This window comes from Chanodichthys erythropterus, chromosome 20 (assembly GCF_024489055.1).
Source record: "Chanodichthys erythropterus isolate Z2021 chromosome 20, ASM2448905v1, whole genome shotgun sequence".
NCBI lineage: Eukaryota > Metazoa > Chordata > Actinopteri > Cypriniformes > Xenocyprididae > Chanodichthys > Chanodichthys erythropterus.
In genome coordinates this window covers 19,989,593-20,003,317 of record NC_090240.1, presented here as the reverse complement: position 1 = coordinate 20,003,317, position 13,725 = coordinate 19,989,593, and the positions used below count along the sequence as shown (strand labels likewise).

General features: G+C 40.4%; 1 protein-coding gene across 1 annotated transcript in view; it reads right to left on the bottom strand.

Annotated features, from left to right (window-relative positions):
- Positions 1-13,725, bottom strand: part of camta1a (calmodulin binding transcription activator 1a) — a 443,175-nt gene that overhangs the window by 43,649 nt on the left and 385,801 nt on the right. Inside the window, exons 7-10 of the mRNA XM_067371128.1 lie at positions 10,223-10,376; positions 5,126-5,266; positions 1,550-3,786; positions 180-306 (exon numbers count right to left, since the gene is read on the bottom strand). Coding sequence (XP_067227229.1) covers positions 180-306; positions 1,550-3,786; positions 5,126-5,266; positions 10,223-10,376 — 2,659 coding nt within the window. The remainder of the gene's footprint in view (positions 1-179; positions 307-1,549; positions 3,787-5,125; positions 5,267-10,222; positions 10,377-13,725) is intronic.

The following is a 13,725-nucleotide window of genomic DNA, read 5'->3' as shown; positions in this document are numbered from 1 at the left end:
AGAGATTCACTACAATCCAGGAAATTATTTAATAGTTTGTTATTTGAAGTAATAAACAGACTTCTCTTTTTAGAAGCACAATATTTAATATGTACTTGCATAATATGAATTAATATTTACTTCTTAAATATGGTATTTTAATAAGTCAGTAACTTCTGTATATATAAATGTAAAGTTACCAGGACAGTAGCAACGTAAAACTCCAGGCTGTATGAGAGAGGCAGGGACAGAGATCTGATCAAACAGGCAGGTGTAGCTGCTGCTGTCTTCCTGCCATGGCCCTGTGATTAAGACCTTCACACCACCCTGAAATATGGAGGAAAAAATCCTCACATAATATATGCTTATCATATCATAATCATTAAAATAAATGAAGGTTTAAATAAAGATTTATATAAAGGCAGCATTTGAAAGGAAAATAAAATGCACATGCTACAATGCCATCTTGTGGAAGAAAATAAGACTACAACACCAATACGTTTTAAATTTGTTCCCAATGCTATTCTGCCATCTCGTGGTGTAATAATGCAACAACACTAGAGATGTTCAAGGGTTAGTTCACCCGAAAATGAAAATTCTGTCATTTGTTACTTGCCCTCATGCCGTTTCACACCCGTAAGACCTTCGTTGATCTTCAGAACACAAATTAAGATATTTTAGTTGAAATCTGGTGGCTCCGTGACCGTGAGGCCTTCATAGGGAGCAATGACACTTCCTCTCTCAAGATCCATAAAGGTACTAAAAACATGTTTAAATTAGTTCATGTGAGTACAGTGGTTCAATATTAATATTATAAAGCGACGAGAATATTTTTGGAGCACAAAAAAACTCCAAAATAATGACTTATTTAGTGATGACCGATTTCAAAGCACTGCTTCAGGAAGCATCGGAGCACAGATGAATCAGTGTGTCGAATCTGCTGTTCGGAGCGCCAAAGTCACGTGATTTCAGCCGTTGGCAGTTTGACACCGTTTGACACGCGATCCGAATCATGATTCGATACAGTGATTCATTTGAGCTCCAAAGCAATGTTTTGAAATCGGCCATCACTAAATAAGTCTAAAATTCACTAAAAGTCACTAAATTTTGTTTTTTTTTTGCCACACCAAAATATTCTCGTCGCTTTATAATATTAATATTGAACCACTGTACTCACATGAACCGATTTAAATATGTTTTTAATACCTTTATGGATCTTGAGAGAGGAAGTGTCATTGCTCCCTATGGAGGCATTACGGAGCCATCGGATTTCATCAAAAACATCTTAATTAATGTTCCGAAGATGAACAATGTTCTTACGGGTTTGGAACGATATGAGGATGAGTAATTGACAGAATTTTCATTTTTGGTCGAACTAACCTGATGTATAAATAATAATAATAATAATAATAATAATAATAATAATAATTATTATTATTATTGTTGTTGTTGTTGTTGTTGTTGTTATCATCTAACAATAATAATATTAATAAATTGTTTTTCAAGGTTTTGAGTATGTAATTGAAATACAGAATTTTTTTTTTAAATCATTTAATTCTAACAGACATACCTCTGGATAGGACCACTCTGGAGAGTAGTCTGTGACCATGAAAAGTCGTCCGGTGGCCTGCAACATTCCCAGAGTGCCCTGGGCCACCGCTGCTGAGACTACTTCAGCGACATGCATGTAGGCCAGTGATCCTGTCTCTCCTGACCCTCCTCCAGCACCAGCACCTCCCCCTAAAGACTGGGGGCTGCAGCATGACTGGAGGCAGAGCTCTGAGGGGCTGTATCCTGACACCCTGTTGGTTGTATCCTCTTGACCTTGCTGTTGGTTCCCACCTGAGGTGGCTGTTCCGTCCGACCCAGGTGGGGCCACCAGCTGGTGGGTGTATAACGTTCCTGCAGCCCCTACGGCTGTGGATCCGCTGTCTACAGAGATGAAGTCGTTGATGAGGTCAGAAAACTGGTTTCCAAAAGAGATGTCAAAATGATCCAAGCTGATTTCCATGCCTGTGCCTCCTCCCCCATTGGCTCCAGGTCCACTAAGCCCGTGGTGAGTGTTGTAAAGCCCCTGAACCAAATTAGCTCCCTGAAGCAGTGGCTGGAGCTGCTGTTGCGAGCCATTGTTGGGCCCGCTTGTGGTGTTTCCATTCCTCAAAGCCACGGCCTCGGCTCCTGCTCCATTCTCAGAGCTCTGCTGCATGAAGTGTTCTGCTCCTCCGCTCTCTCCGTTTCCTCCTCTGCAGGCTTGTAGATGATCCCCAGACTTTAGTAAACCATCCGTCCCATTCTCAGTGGCCCCAGCCTGACCGGACCCAACACTGCGGCTCTGATCTATATTGACAACTTCCTCGTGCTCTGGACCAAGGCCTGGAAAACCACCCTGGTATTGGAGGAGCTGCAGCGAGCCAGCCTGTCCCTGGGCCTCGGTGGGTGAGCCTCCATTACAGTTGGATCTGTGCTGGCCCTGGTGGGCGTGATGGTGGTGGAGATGGCCATTACTGCCGGGCGATTCCGTCTTTACAACCTGCAAACCCATGTAGCCTCCATCAGGGGAGTTATGCTCCAGCAGGTGGCCCTTCTGGCTGGAGCTCTGCCGGCCTTGCTGGTTCTGGGCTGGCTGTGGTGGTTCTTGAAGGAAGAAGCTTGGAGATCGGTTCTGGTGAGCTAAGTTGTTCATTGCCTGGCTATAACCTACTGCAGTGGCACCGGCAGAGTAGTCCTGCTTTGCATCGATAGCGCTGAAATCCATCTGCTCCAGGGTTGTGCTTGGACTCAGGCCCCCTCCAGAGGGTAGCAGAGAGGCAGCAGGGGTCAAGGTGAGTGAGTTCTCGGCGCCAGAGCCACTGGAAACGCTACAGCTTACGACCGCCCCCACCTGGTAGCTTCCTTCTTTGGCCAGCTGTTGTTCAAAGGAAGTATCTTCAGTCTTGATGTTCTTCACCAGTGCAGAACTGAAGCCGTAGTTTGAATTGGATATAGTTGGCGAGCGTTGCAAACCGTTGGTGTTAGCTGTCGAGGAGGACGAGGCACTGGATGTGCCATTCTCCTGCTTTAATCCACTTCCCCCATATGTCTGACCCTGCTTCGGGTTATTCAGGAAGCAGTCAGGGTCGAAGTTCATAGTGGTTTCTGGGATTTTAATGCTGCCAGAGTCTAGGCTGCTGGAGAGGACAAGCTCCTCAGAGACGCCAGAGGCAGACAGCATGGACAACCCGTCTGCTCCGGGACCACCTGCATCTGCGCTCCCACTTCCTGGAAAGGCAAATTTGTGGCTGTCAGAGGTGACTGCTAAGACCAGGCTGTGAGAAGTGGCATCTGGGCCCATAATATGGGTATTGGGGCCTCCAGTGGGGGACATGCTGTAGACGGGATCCCCAGTCACCTCAGACATGAAAACACTCTGGGATAGGTTGCTCATGACGGAGGCAACGTGGCCCATGCCTGTGACCGCTGGACTGTCAGCCATGTCGGGGTCTGAGTTCAGGCCACTGCTGATGGACACAGGGGAATTCTGGGTTGTGTCTGGCACTTCCACCTGATTGGTGGAGGACACCTCAGTGCTGTTTTGGTGCAGCAGCACGGGTTTGTGGACCTTGCCGTTGCGTTTCTCACGTACGCTCCCTCCTCCTGTTCCTCCACTGTTCTTGCTGCTGTGGCTGTGTTCTGTCTTACCCTCTGACACATCATTATTCTGGAGCTCAGAGTGGGTGCTGCTGTAGCCTCCCGAGCGAGGGTCCACTTTGGGAGAGATAATGCGGTGTTTGGCGCTGTTACATTTATGATGCACACTGCTTCCAGCACCTGCAGAGACGTAACAAAATAGCTAGTCATTCTCCAAACTATTTAACAATTATTAATTATAATAATAAAAAATCCATACTATTTCATTCAGAACAATTAATATATCTGACTCCTTTATTCCCATAATCAACAGAATTTGTATATTATTATTATTATTATATACAAAATGTAAATATAGATTTGATATAATAATAACAAAAATCATACAATTATTATCCATTTTATTTCATTCAGAATGATTAATATTACTGACTACTTAATGACATTATGCCTTTTACATTTAACATTGTTCCCCTTATTAGAATTATTCTCATTATTTACATTATAAGTTGTATTCAAAACGCCACCTGCTGGCAGCAGGAGGTGTGGCATGTAAAAATGACTGCCATATTTATCCTATATTTACCTACTAAAATGCATGTCTCGCCCACTATTCACTGTTTTCCTAAGGCCACCGAGTGGCAGTGGGCTCAGGTGTGAGGGCCCTTTCAATGCATTTACATTATTATTAATATTAACAATAACAGTATTTAAATGAACATAATCAACAGTATGCCCCCTTTCCCCTATTATTTATTCCATTGAAACTACATTAGAATAATACAAAAACACATCATAATAATTATTTTATATATATGACACCACTATAAAAAGCTCTGTTTGCTTAGTACGCTGAAAATAATAAGCATTTCAAAGAATGGTCCACATAAAGTCTTTGAAATGGACTAAGATGCTTTGATGTTGATTTGAATGAACACTGAGATTAATTTTTGCCTTTATAGAGACCATCAATCATCAGTATTAATTGTTTCATGAGAAGCCAACACACAGCTTTACCGTTTTGTTAATAAACGGCTGATATGTCTCATTACTCATTTTACTGCATACTTGGCAAATGAATTTTATATGAACATACAATCAATCTACCCCAAAATCATTTGTTTTAAACACTCAATTCAATTTGCTTCAGAGTAACGGCACCCTACAGGAGCAACACCATGGGACTGTAAAGTGCTGCGTTGGATATTTGTGATGAAGTACAAGGTGAAAATTCATTTGTTGTATACTTGAGTAAAAAAGACTGCCCTTACTTCACAGATACACAGGAACATTACGCCCCCCAGTGGTGTCATTACAACAGACAGCTCAATAAATCAGCACATCTATGGACCTAGAAGCTGCTGTACTCTAATTAGGCATTCAGTCTGCTGCTCTACACTCACCTCAACTTTCAAAGTTCTTGAAGACATATTTAAAGCACTATCTGCTTCCTCTGTCTCTACCTGTGTCTTTCTGACTGCCTCTCTCCCACACCCCAACCCTCCTGTCTGTCCCTTACCCAGAGTGCCAGTGCAGAGGCAGTTGTGAGTCCGGGGAGGAGGCTTGGTCTGGTGGCTGTCCAGTATCTGCTGCACCAGCTGCTCCACAGAGAAGCCAGAGCTGCTGTTCCCATTGCTGCAAGTCCACTTGATGCCATGAACTGCCGAGGGAGAGAGGAGACACAGTTGTCAGCCCACCAGCCGAGCCTTCCAAACCCTCCCCCACCCCACCTGTGCACTACATCCCTGACCTTACCTCAGAGCCAGACTCCATATCAAAACCACTTTGTCCAGTCATTTCTCGCAATTCTTTTCGGTCTACTTTCTAACCTCAGACAGGAACACGGAAAGTTCAAGAACACATTTAGGCCTGTTAAGGGTGAATTTTTAGCTGACGAGGGAGGAAAAAAAAAGAGCAAAAGTCTTCCTCGTCTCACTTCAGCTCAAGTAAAAGTCCCAGCCCTTTGACAAGGTGCTTTTTGCTGTTTATGCCCTCTGCTGCCATCACAATTTCCAAGCTCAGCCTCTCTCCTTTGAGAAAAAGAACAATAACAACAACCGGAACGGTAAAATGGCAAAAGGAAAAATAAATGCAACAAAGGAAATGTGGTGATCTCTGGAGAGGAACGGTATTTAGAATATCAAACAGCATCGAGCTACCTTAATATGGATTGTGCACGCTTTGCTACTTCAGTGAGCGTAACAAGCTGAGGTGAGATTGCATGTGAAAGCGAGGGGAGGAAAGGGGAGGTGAAGAGAGAAAGAGACACAGAGTCAAAAATAGATAAAAGAGACAAAAGCGTTTGGCTTGAACTCGCAAACAGTGCTGCGTCACCAGCCGGAGCCGGCACAACAGTTGTCACATACACAGCAGGTTTCTCTGCTCTGCTGAGCTCTGCCATTCCGCGCTTGGCCAGAGAATCGCAGCGGCGTTCCATAAGCCATTACACCAGCATGACCATGCTCGAACAGACAAATCAATCTCGCAGCATGAGCTTGAACCAGAGTTGCTGCACAAGGCAGGTCATGTAATGAAAGGGCAAGCTGGTTTGGTGGATACGCGTGACATCGGCGGGAGGCGTCGACTGCGAGGATCTGAAGAAGAATCCTCTGATTTAGACTCGCAGGAATTCTTCCACATTTCAGTCCATAGTGGGCCACAGCGGCCGTTACTAATGCAGTTCTATTGGCCCTTTGCTTAAACAGCCCACGATGTTCCTTATGTCTGCTCTACCACACACAGACGCAGAGTCTGAGTTTCTCCGAATGATGTTGGGGGAATGAAATTCATGCATTTCCTTAGTGCAGCAAACTGGGCTGCACGCACCCCCAGGGAAGCGTAAAGTGTCCTCCAGGGGTGCGCAAGAAAATATTTGGGTACCTGACATGAAAATTCAAGTCATTTCAGCTGTGTCCTCTTGTGCTATAATTCATCTATAAGCGTTTTCTTTTAAAAAATGATTTCTTATAAGAAATTGTAATTAATATTGATATAAAATATTAACATTAAAGGTGCCATCGAATTGAAAATTGAATTTACCTCAGCATAGTTGAATAGCAAGAGTTCAGTACATGGAAATGACATACAGTGAGTCTCAAACTCCATTGTTTCCTCCTTCTTATATAAATCTCATTTGTTTAAAAGGCGAATCTCAATATAACACCCACTGTTACGTAACAGTCGGGGTGTACGCCCCAATATTTGCATATGCCAGCCCATGTTCCCATCATTATGAAAGGCATTAGACAAGGGCAGCCAGTATTAATGTCTGGATCTGTGCACAGCTGAATCATCAGACTAGGCAAGCAATAACAACAGCGAAAAATGGCAGATGGAGCAATAATAACTGACATGATCCATGATATCATGATATTTTTAGTGATATTTGTAAATTGTCTTTCTAAATGTTTCGTTAGCATGTTGCTAATGTACTGTTAAATGTGGTTAAAGTTACCATCGTTTATTACTGTATTCACGGAGACAAGAGCCGTTGCTATTTTCATTTTTAAACAGTCTGTATAATGCATAAACTACTTAATTCTTTATAAATCTCTCCAACAGTGTAGAATTAGCCGTTAGCCACAGAGCACAACCTCAAACTCATTCAGAATCAAATGTAAACATCCAAATAAACACTGTACTTACGCGATTAGACATGTTGCATGATGAACACTTTGTAAAGAGCGATAATTTATTTTATTTAAAATAAATAAATTAATAATACAAATTAAATAAATTTTTTTATATATAATACTATTAAATAAAATTCCAAAATTAGTAAAATATTACAATTAAAAAAAATAAAATAAATATAATTAAAAATGATGGAAAAAAGCAATAAATGTTTTTTTTGTACATTTAATTAATAATATTATATATTATACATTTATTCTTCATATTTATTAAACAGGTTTGAATACAATCTCAAGGGGTTCTTATTTATTGTTCTTATATTATTAGTTTCAGGGTTTTGACAGACTTTGAAACTGAAAATGCTGCTGACAAATCAAATCTGCCAGCCACATCCATATCCACAAGCTCAAAGCACCTCGTAACCACACCCATCAACTTGTATCTTTAATCGCAGCCTATCTTCAGGAACCATAAATCACATCAGATATCTCGCCCCCTACTGTGTGTGTGCCTGTGTGTGTGTGTCTGATCATCTGCTCATGCAGCAATAAGGGGGCTTCAGGCATGGCTGGTCCCCAGTCTCTTAAATTATATCAGTGGAGAGAAATGAATCAGGCCGGCCTGTTCTCCTCTCCAGCTGTAGTGTGACTAAGCAACTGCTTTCTTCCATGACCTGCCATCTGACCTCTGCTGCACACGCCTACTTGTACATAAAACTACATTTACAACCTATTTTACTAGGTCTAAGATTATGTATTTCTGAATGATAACTGATAATCAACATCGTCAACAAAAAGATCTACAGCCTTGATCTTATCTGTCAGGAATTCATTTGATTGTGAAAAGTGTTCTTTATATGACAGTGGCTGAACTAAAAGAGTTTTTGGTGAAAAAAAATAATTTACCTTTAAAAACAATAGCGAGATATAGTTGGTTACTGTCAGAAATATAAAAAATATATTTAGGATTTCATCACGTTTCTTAAAATGCAATGTAGAATTCTAGATAACAAGAAAGCTCAAAGCTTTGATGACGAATTAAAATACATCTCAGTGGCTTTAAAAACTTAAAAATCACCCTGCATAATAGAGCTTGAGGGCAAAAATAACAAATCTATATTTCACACTAAAATGATGAAACACGTTCATATCGAGCAAAGCAGGTGATGACGCAACCTCAACATTGATGCATTTCCATGGTATCTGATGCAAATGCACTACAATGAGGTACAGAAACTTCTCCACAACCCATCAACAGTTACAGCAGTCTTTCTCTGAGGACTGTCAGTCGAGGAATGCATTCACTCCCAACTCAAAACACCTCGTCCCGTTAATGAATGCAAGCTGTTTGTGTATGATATGGGTCACTCAAGGGAACACATTGGGTTTGTAGAGCTGATGTATAATGCATCCATGAATTATACATGGCTAATATAGTTTACAATGAATCTTTGACTGTTAACAGGCAGCATGTCTGCAGCTCCGCCACTAGGTGGTACTGTTGCTCTTCAGATGAGCTCACATCATGGATGGATGTTTGAAGATTATGAGGGTGAATCTTGTGGCCCTATTAGCCTAGTCACAGTGCACTGGCCCGACTTGTGGAAGACATCTCGCACCTTTGCCATTGTCCACACCATTTGCAACGTTAATGACTTGCATGCATTACGGCAAATGGTTTCAATGTAGTTCAGGCATGAAGTGTAATGAACACATTAGTTTACAGCATGTGTCTTAAAGTCAATGTGAAAGGGAGCTCTTAAGTGATTGCCGCGAGAGCTCTTAAGGGGATCGTAACACGCGGCAGCGATTACAATGTCAGCTGAGCTCGTCTGTATTCCCCTCGCCGACATCCAGTGTCTAAAAGTGCTGACGCGAGGGATCCGACTTCATATATTCATTACCTTGACAGCCCTGTCCTAGTTCGAATGATCAATGGCAGGCATCACATACAGAGACGCGTCCTCACAAGACTCTGGGTAAACATGATTATATGCATGCCGTCGTCGCCTTTTTTCTTTTTTTTTTTAACTACATCCTCATTAGACAGGTTTCTATTGGTCAACTGACCCTGAGACACCCGGGCGCCTCAGAGTGGGTATGCACAGGCGGTGAGGTAATAATCATGTCAAGGGTTCCACATGGAGACTTGTCCTGCTATGAACAAAGGGCACAGGGTGCAGCGGGTAAGACGGGCCAGTTAAGCTAGAGCAGGCTGAGCTGGGAGAGAACTTCTCATGAAACATCACCTAACTAAAACAGCACCAGTCTTGCATTAATCATACAGAAATGATAGAAGACAATGTCATGTATCATTGTCTAATCATCTAAAGGCTTGTTCACACTGCCCTAACCAGCACCAACAACTGATGGGTTTTGCTAGATTAGATTTGTAATCCTGTTGGTGTTTGTTGTGGCAGTGTGAACCACTGTATCTTGTATTATGTCAAGATATGTGACACATTATATGGAGATATGAAGTGCATTTCCCCCCCACTTAATTTAAGTGTAAACCTCACTAAATGTACTATTTATTATATATTACTTAATATTTTAGTAAATGAAATCTATCTCTCTCTCTCTCTCTCTCTCTCTCTCTCTCTATATATATATATATATATATACATATACATATGTTTTCAACAGTGATAATAATAAAAAATTCACAAATCAGCATATTGAATGATTTCTGAAGGATCATGTGACACTGAAGACTGCAGTAATGATGCTGAAAATTCAGCTTTGCCATCACAGGAATTAATTACATTTCAACATTAAAATACATAATACTTCTTTTAAACTAATATTTCAAAATTGTTCTGTTTTTACTGTATTTAAAAAAAAAATTTGTATCCTCGGTGAGCATAAGAGACATTAAAACTAACAAATTCTTCAGACATTGTTTGCAGCGTATTTTCACTTAAAACGTGCATTAGAAGAGACGGGTTATGAATTCAGTTGAAAGAATGTGATTGGACACTCACACATGGGTTTCAGCTGGCCAATGAGTTCCTCCTTCGTCCATTTGGCCCATTCTTTCTTGTCTGTATTGATGGAGCACAGGATGGGCCCACATGGCTTCCCACAATCCTCAATAGCTGGCACATTCAGGTAGTGGACCAACACAATGTCTGGGTTCTGGGGAAAAGATAGGAACAAGAGAGAGAAAGAGGAAAAGAAAAAAAAAGAAGATGTGGTGTGGTGAGTGGAAAGGTCTCATAATAACAGTTTCACTTAAGAAAATCCATTTATAGCTGTGGAACTTCCAGCTTGTCGCAAGTGTTCTTTTTGTAAAAAAAAAAAAAAACAAATTATAAAAAAGTTTAAGGAATTTAATTTTGCAATTAAAGAAAAATAATTTAAACATTTAAAAGGTTGCATGGTGGGGATGAATATTTTGTAAATAAAGTGGTAAATTATGTTTTCTTTTTTTTGTGCAAACAAAGCACTTTAATGATGTCTTTACTACCTTTGTGGGGCTTGAAAGTGGCAGTTGCATAGGCTGCCAATGAAGGGACAGAAAGTCAGATTTCATTAAAGGGGACCTATAAAGCCTCTTTTACAATATCTAATATAAAGTCTCTGGTGTCCTCAGAATGTGTCTGAAGTTTCAGCTCAAAATACCCCACAGATCATTTATTATAGCTTGTCAAATTTGCCCCTATTTGGGTGTGAGCAAAAACACACTGTTTTTGTGTGTGTCCCTTTAAATGCAAATGAGCTGCTGCTTCCGGCCACTTTCCAGAAGAGGGCGGAGCTTTAACAGCTTAACCGCTTCGGTTGCTCAACAACAACAAAGCTGGAGAATCTCCCGCAGCCAAAATGATGATTGCCAGTAATGGTGATCAGCCTTACATTGTTCAAACCGGAGTCGGACACTGATGAAGAGACTCAGGAAGAAGTTACAACTTTTGATTCAATTCATCATCTAGCATGTTAATCTTTTTGCAAATCCAGCTTTGAAATGACCCTCATTTGTGAAGCAGTCAGGCGTAACATGATGGCATGGCAACAACACTCTACTACAACAACTCTTCCTTTTCTCTAAAGCAGCCCAACATGGCCTCGCCTCCTTTTGTTGCATGTTCTCAGGGGGCAGGTTTTATGCAAATTTTGGGGTTTGTGATGTCACCAACCTAGGAAGAAGCTAGTTGTAATCCCTACCAGCTGTTTGTTGTAGTCCTTAAAAAGCAAATTCTGTAAAAGAAAATATCTCCTAACTTTGAGCGTCATAACTTTGCTACTAGATGTTGTTTATGCTCTAACAGTAACATTCTACACTAACTAAAGTTAAAAAAGTGAAATCACAATCAAGCACCCCTTTAAAGAGATCTTCATTTTGGTTCAGAATATGAATGAAAGTCTCATGGGTTTGGAATGACACAAGGGTGAGTAATTAATGACAGAATTTCATTTTTAATGTTTTTAATAAATATAACAAAAAAAGCAAAAATCTAAGGCAAAAAATCCTTATTGTCGAGACTTTAATATTAGTTAATATATGTTCAGCACTAGCTAGCATATTTTTCAGCTAGCCAGCACACATGAACACATTTATGGAGTGATGGAAATGAGTGTAACGTGAAAGATGTTATTCGCTGCCCGTTCTTCTCCATCATTTGAGGAATTACTGTTGTCATGTTCGCAAGAAAACATCTCTTCTGAATTAAACAGCTTAGAGTCTGCTTTCCACAGGCAATACTACTACCGCAACATTAATTGCAAAGGCAAATAGCGCTGAGTCTTGTGAATAAGGTGTAATCTATAATAAGCCTAATTTACATAGAAAGGAGGCGTGTTTGTACTGAAAAGAATGACAATGATTTAATTTAAATACACACAGCGGCGCCTGGTTAAGCCAAGAGTGGTTAGTGAATAAAACTGTTTGTGCGCAAAAGTGCCGCAACTGTTTACTGATCGTATGTAGTGCCAAAGTTATTCAGAGAGAGGATAAAACCGGGAACAGAACATCTCAAACAGGGATCATAATGTGAACACAGGAGGAGTTGTGTGAGGCTTACAAAGCACCTGCTTTTTGTACCATTGTGGTTGTCAACTCAAAGTGGGTGCGTATTTTATATATAAACAAATTCTGTCAATTTCAGGTCAGCAAGTGTTCGCTGGATACATTTTGGCAGCTTATGAATAGGGGTTGTTTAAAGCATATCTAGCCAGTGCGAGCAACATCAATTCTGTTTGTAATCATAAATAGCGCTGATTACAAAGAGCTGTAAACAGTCACAGAACAAGCGGTCCCCTGTCACCACAGAGATTACACACACAATCTCACAAAATCCCACTCATTCCAGAACACCGACATTTGAATGTCACGTGAAACGCAGAAACATAACACATACACAAACTGAATCCGTACACTGAAACAGTGAGGAAAACTGTCCCTTTCATTAGCATTTTTATTAGTTTTATGAGCATTACGTGCTGAGTGAATTGGGGGCTGCGGCTCTGTGCTGCCTCCCGCCTGCAGCATTACACTTTGACGTACATGTGCAAAATCTATGCATACTGCATGCTCAATGGGGTAATACACACAGAGAAAAACATTCATACAGCCCCTGGCACTTTTACAGAGAGCACCATGGTAACCACACCTGATCATGGCCGTGTCCGAAAGCTGACAAATGCTGCCTTAGCAGGCAGTATAAAGAAGTAGGAGCCACAACGTCCTGTGCTAAAATGCATTAACCTGTTCAGAAGAGATACACACTTCGCTGCCTATGATATCCCACATTCCCGAAAGTCGGATAGAGCAGCTGAAAGTAATTAAATTTTTTTTAATATAACTTTAATATATTTTTAAAAAGTATTTAGAATAATAAACAATAAAATATTTACAAAAATACATTCATTAATAATTAAATGCATAAAATGTATGCATAAAACTTCCTATCAAGAAATGAGAAATTGTAGCCACTATGCACATCATACATATTAATATTTTATTTACAATAAATAAAATAAAATAAATAATAGTCCAATATATATAATGACAAAATGTCAATATAATGACAAAAAAAACCCAACAATATATATATATATATATATATATATATATATATATATATATATATATATATATATATATATATATATATATATATATATATATAATTTCTTAATTTATCTTTTGATTTTTGGAATGAAACCCAGGCCAAACATTTTCAGAGGGATAGGCAATGAACAGATAGACCAATACAGCATGGTCCCTTGGAAGCCTGGTCTGAAACCAGATTCCGAAGGTACATTTATACTAAAATGCTGTCTGTTTAGTCACTGATGGAAGCTGCTTTAGTTTCAGACACAACTCATATCATACCAGACATCTCTGAACCCCTCTATTACAGTGCCGTTGACCAGGTTCAGACTGACATTTCCTCTCTCAAACAGTTCTCTGACTACAACTGAATGAACAGCAAATCACAATTAGACAGAACATCGACAATCTCTGCGTGGGACTAACAAGCCTTGA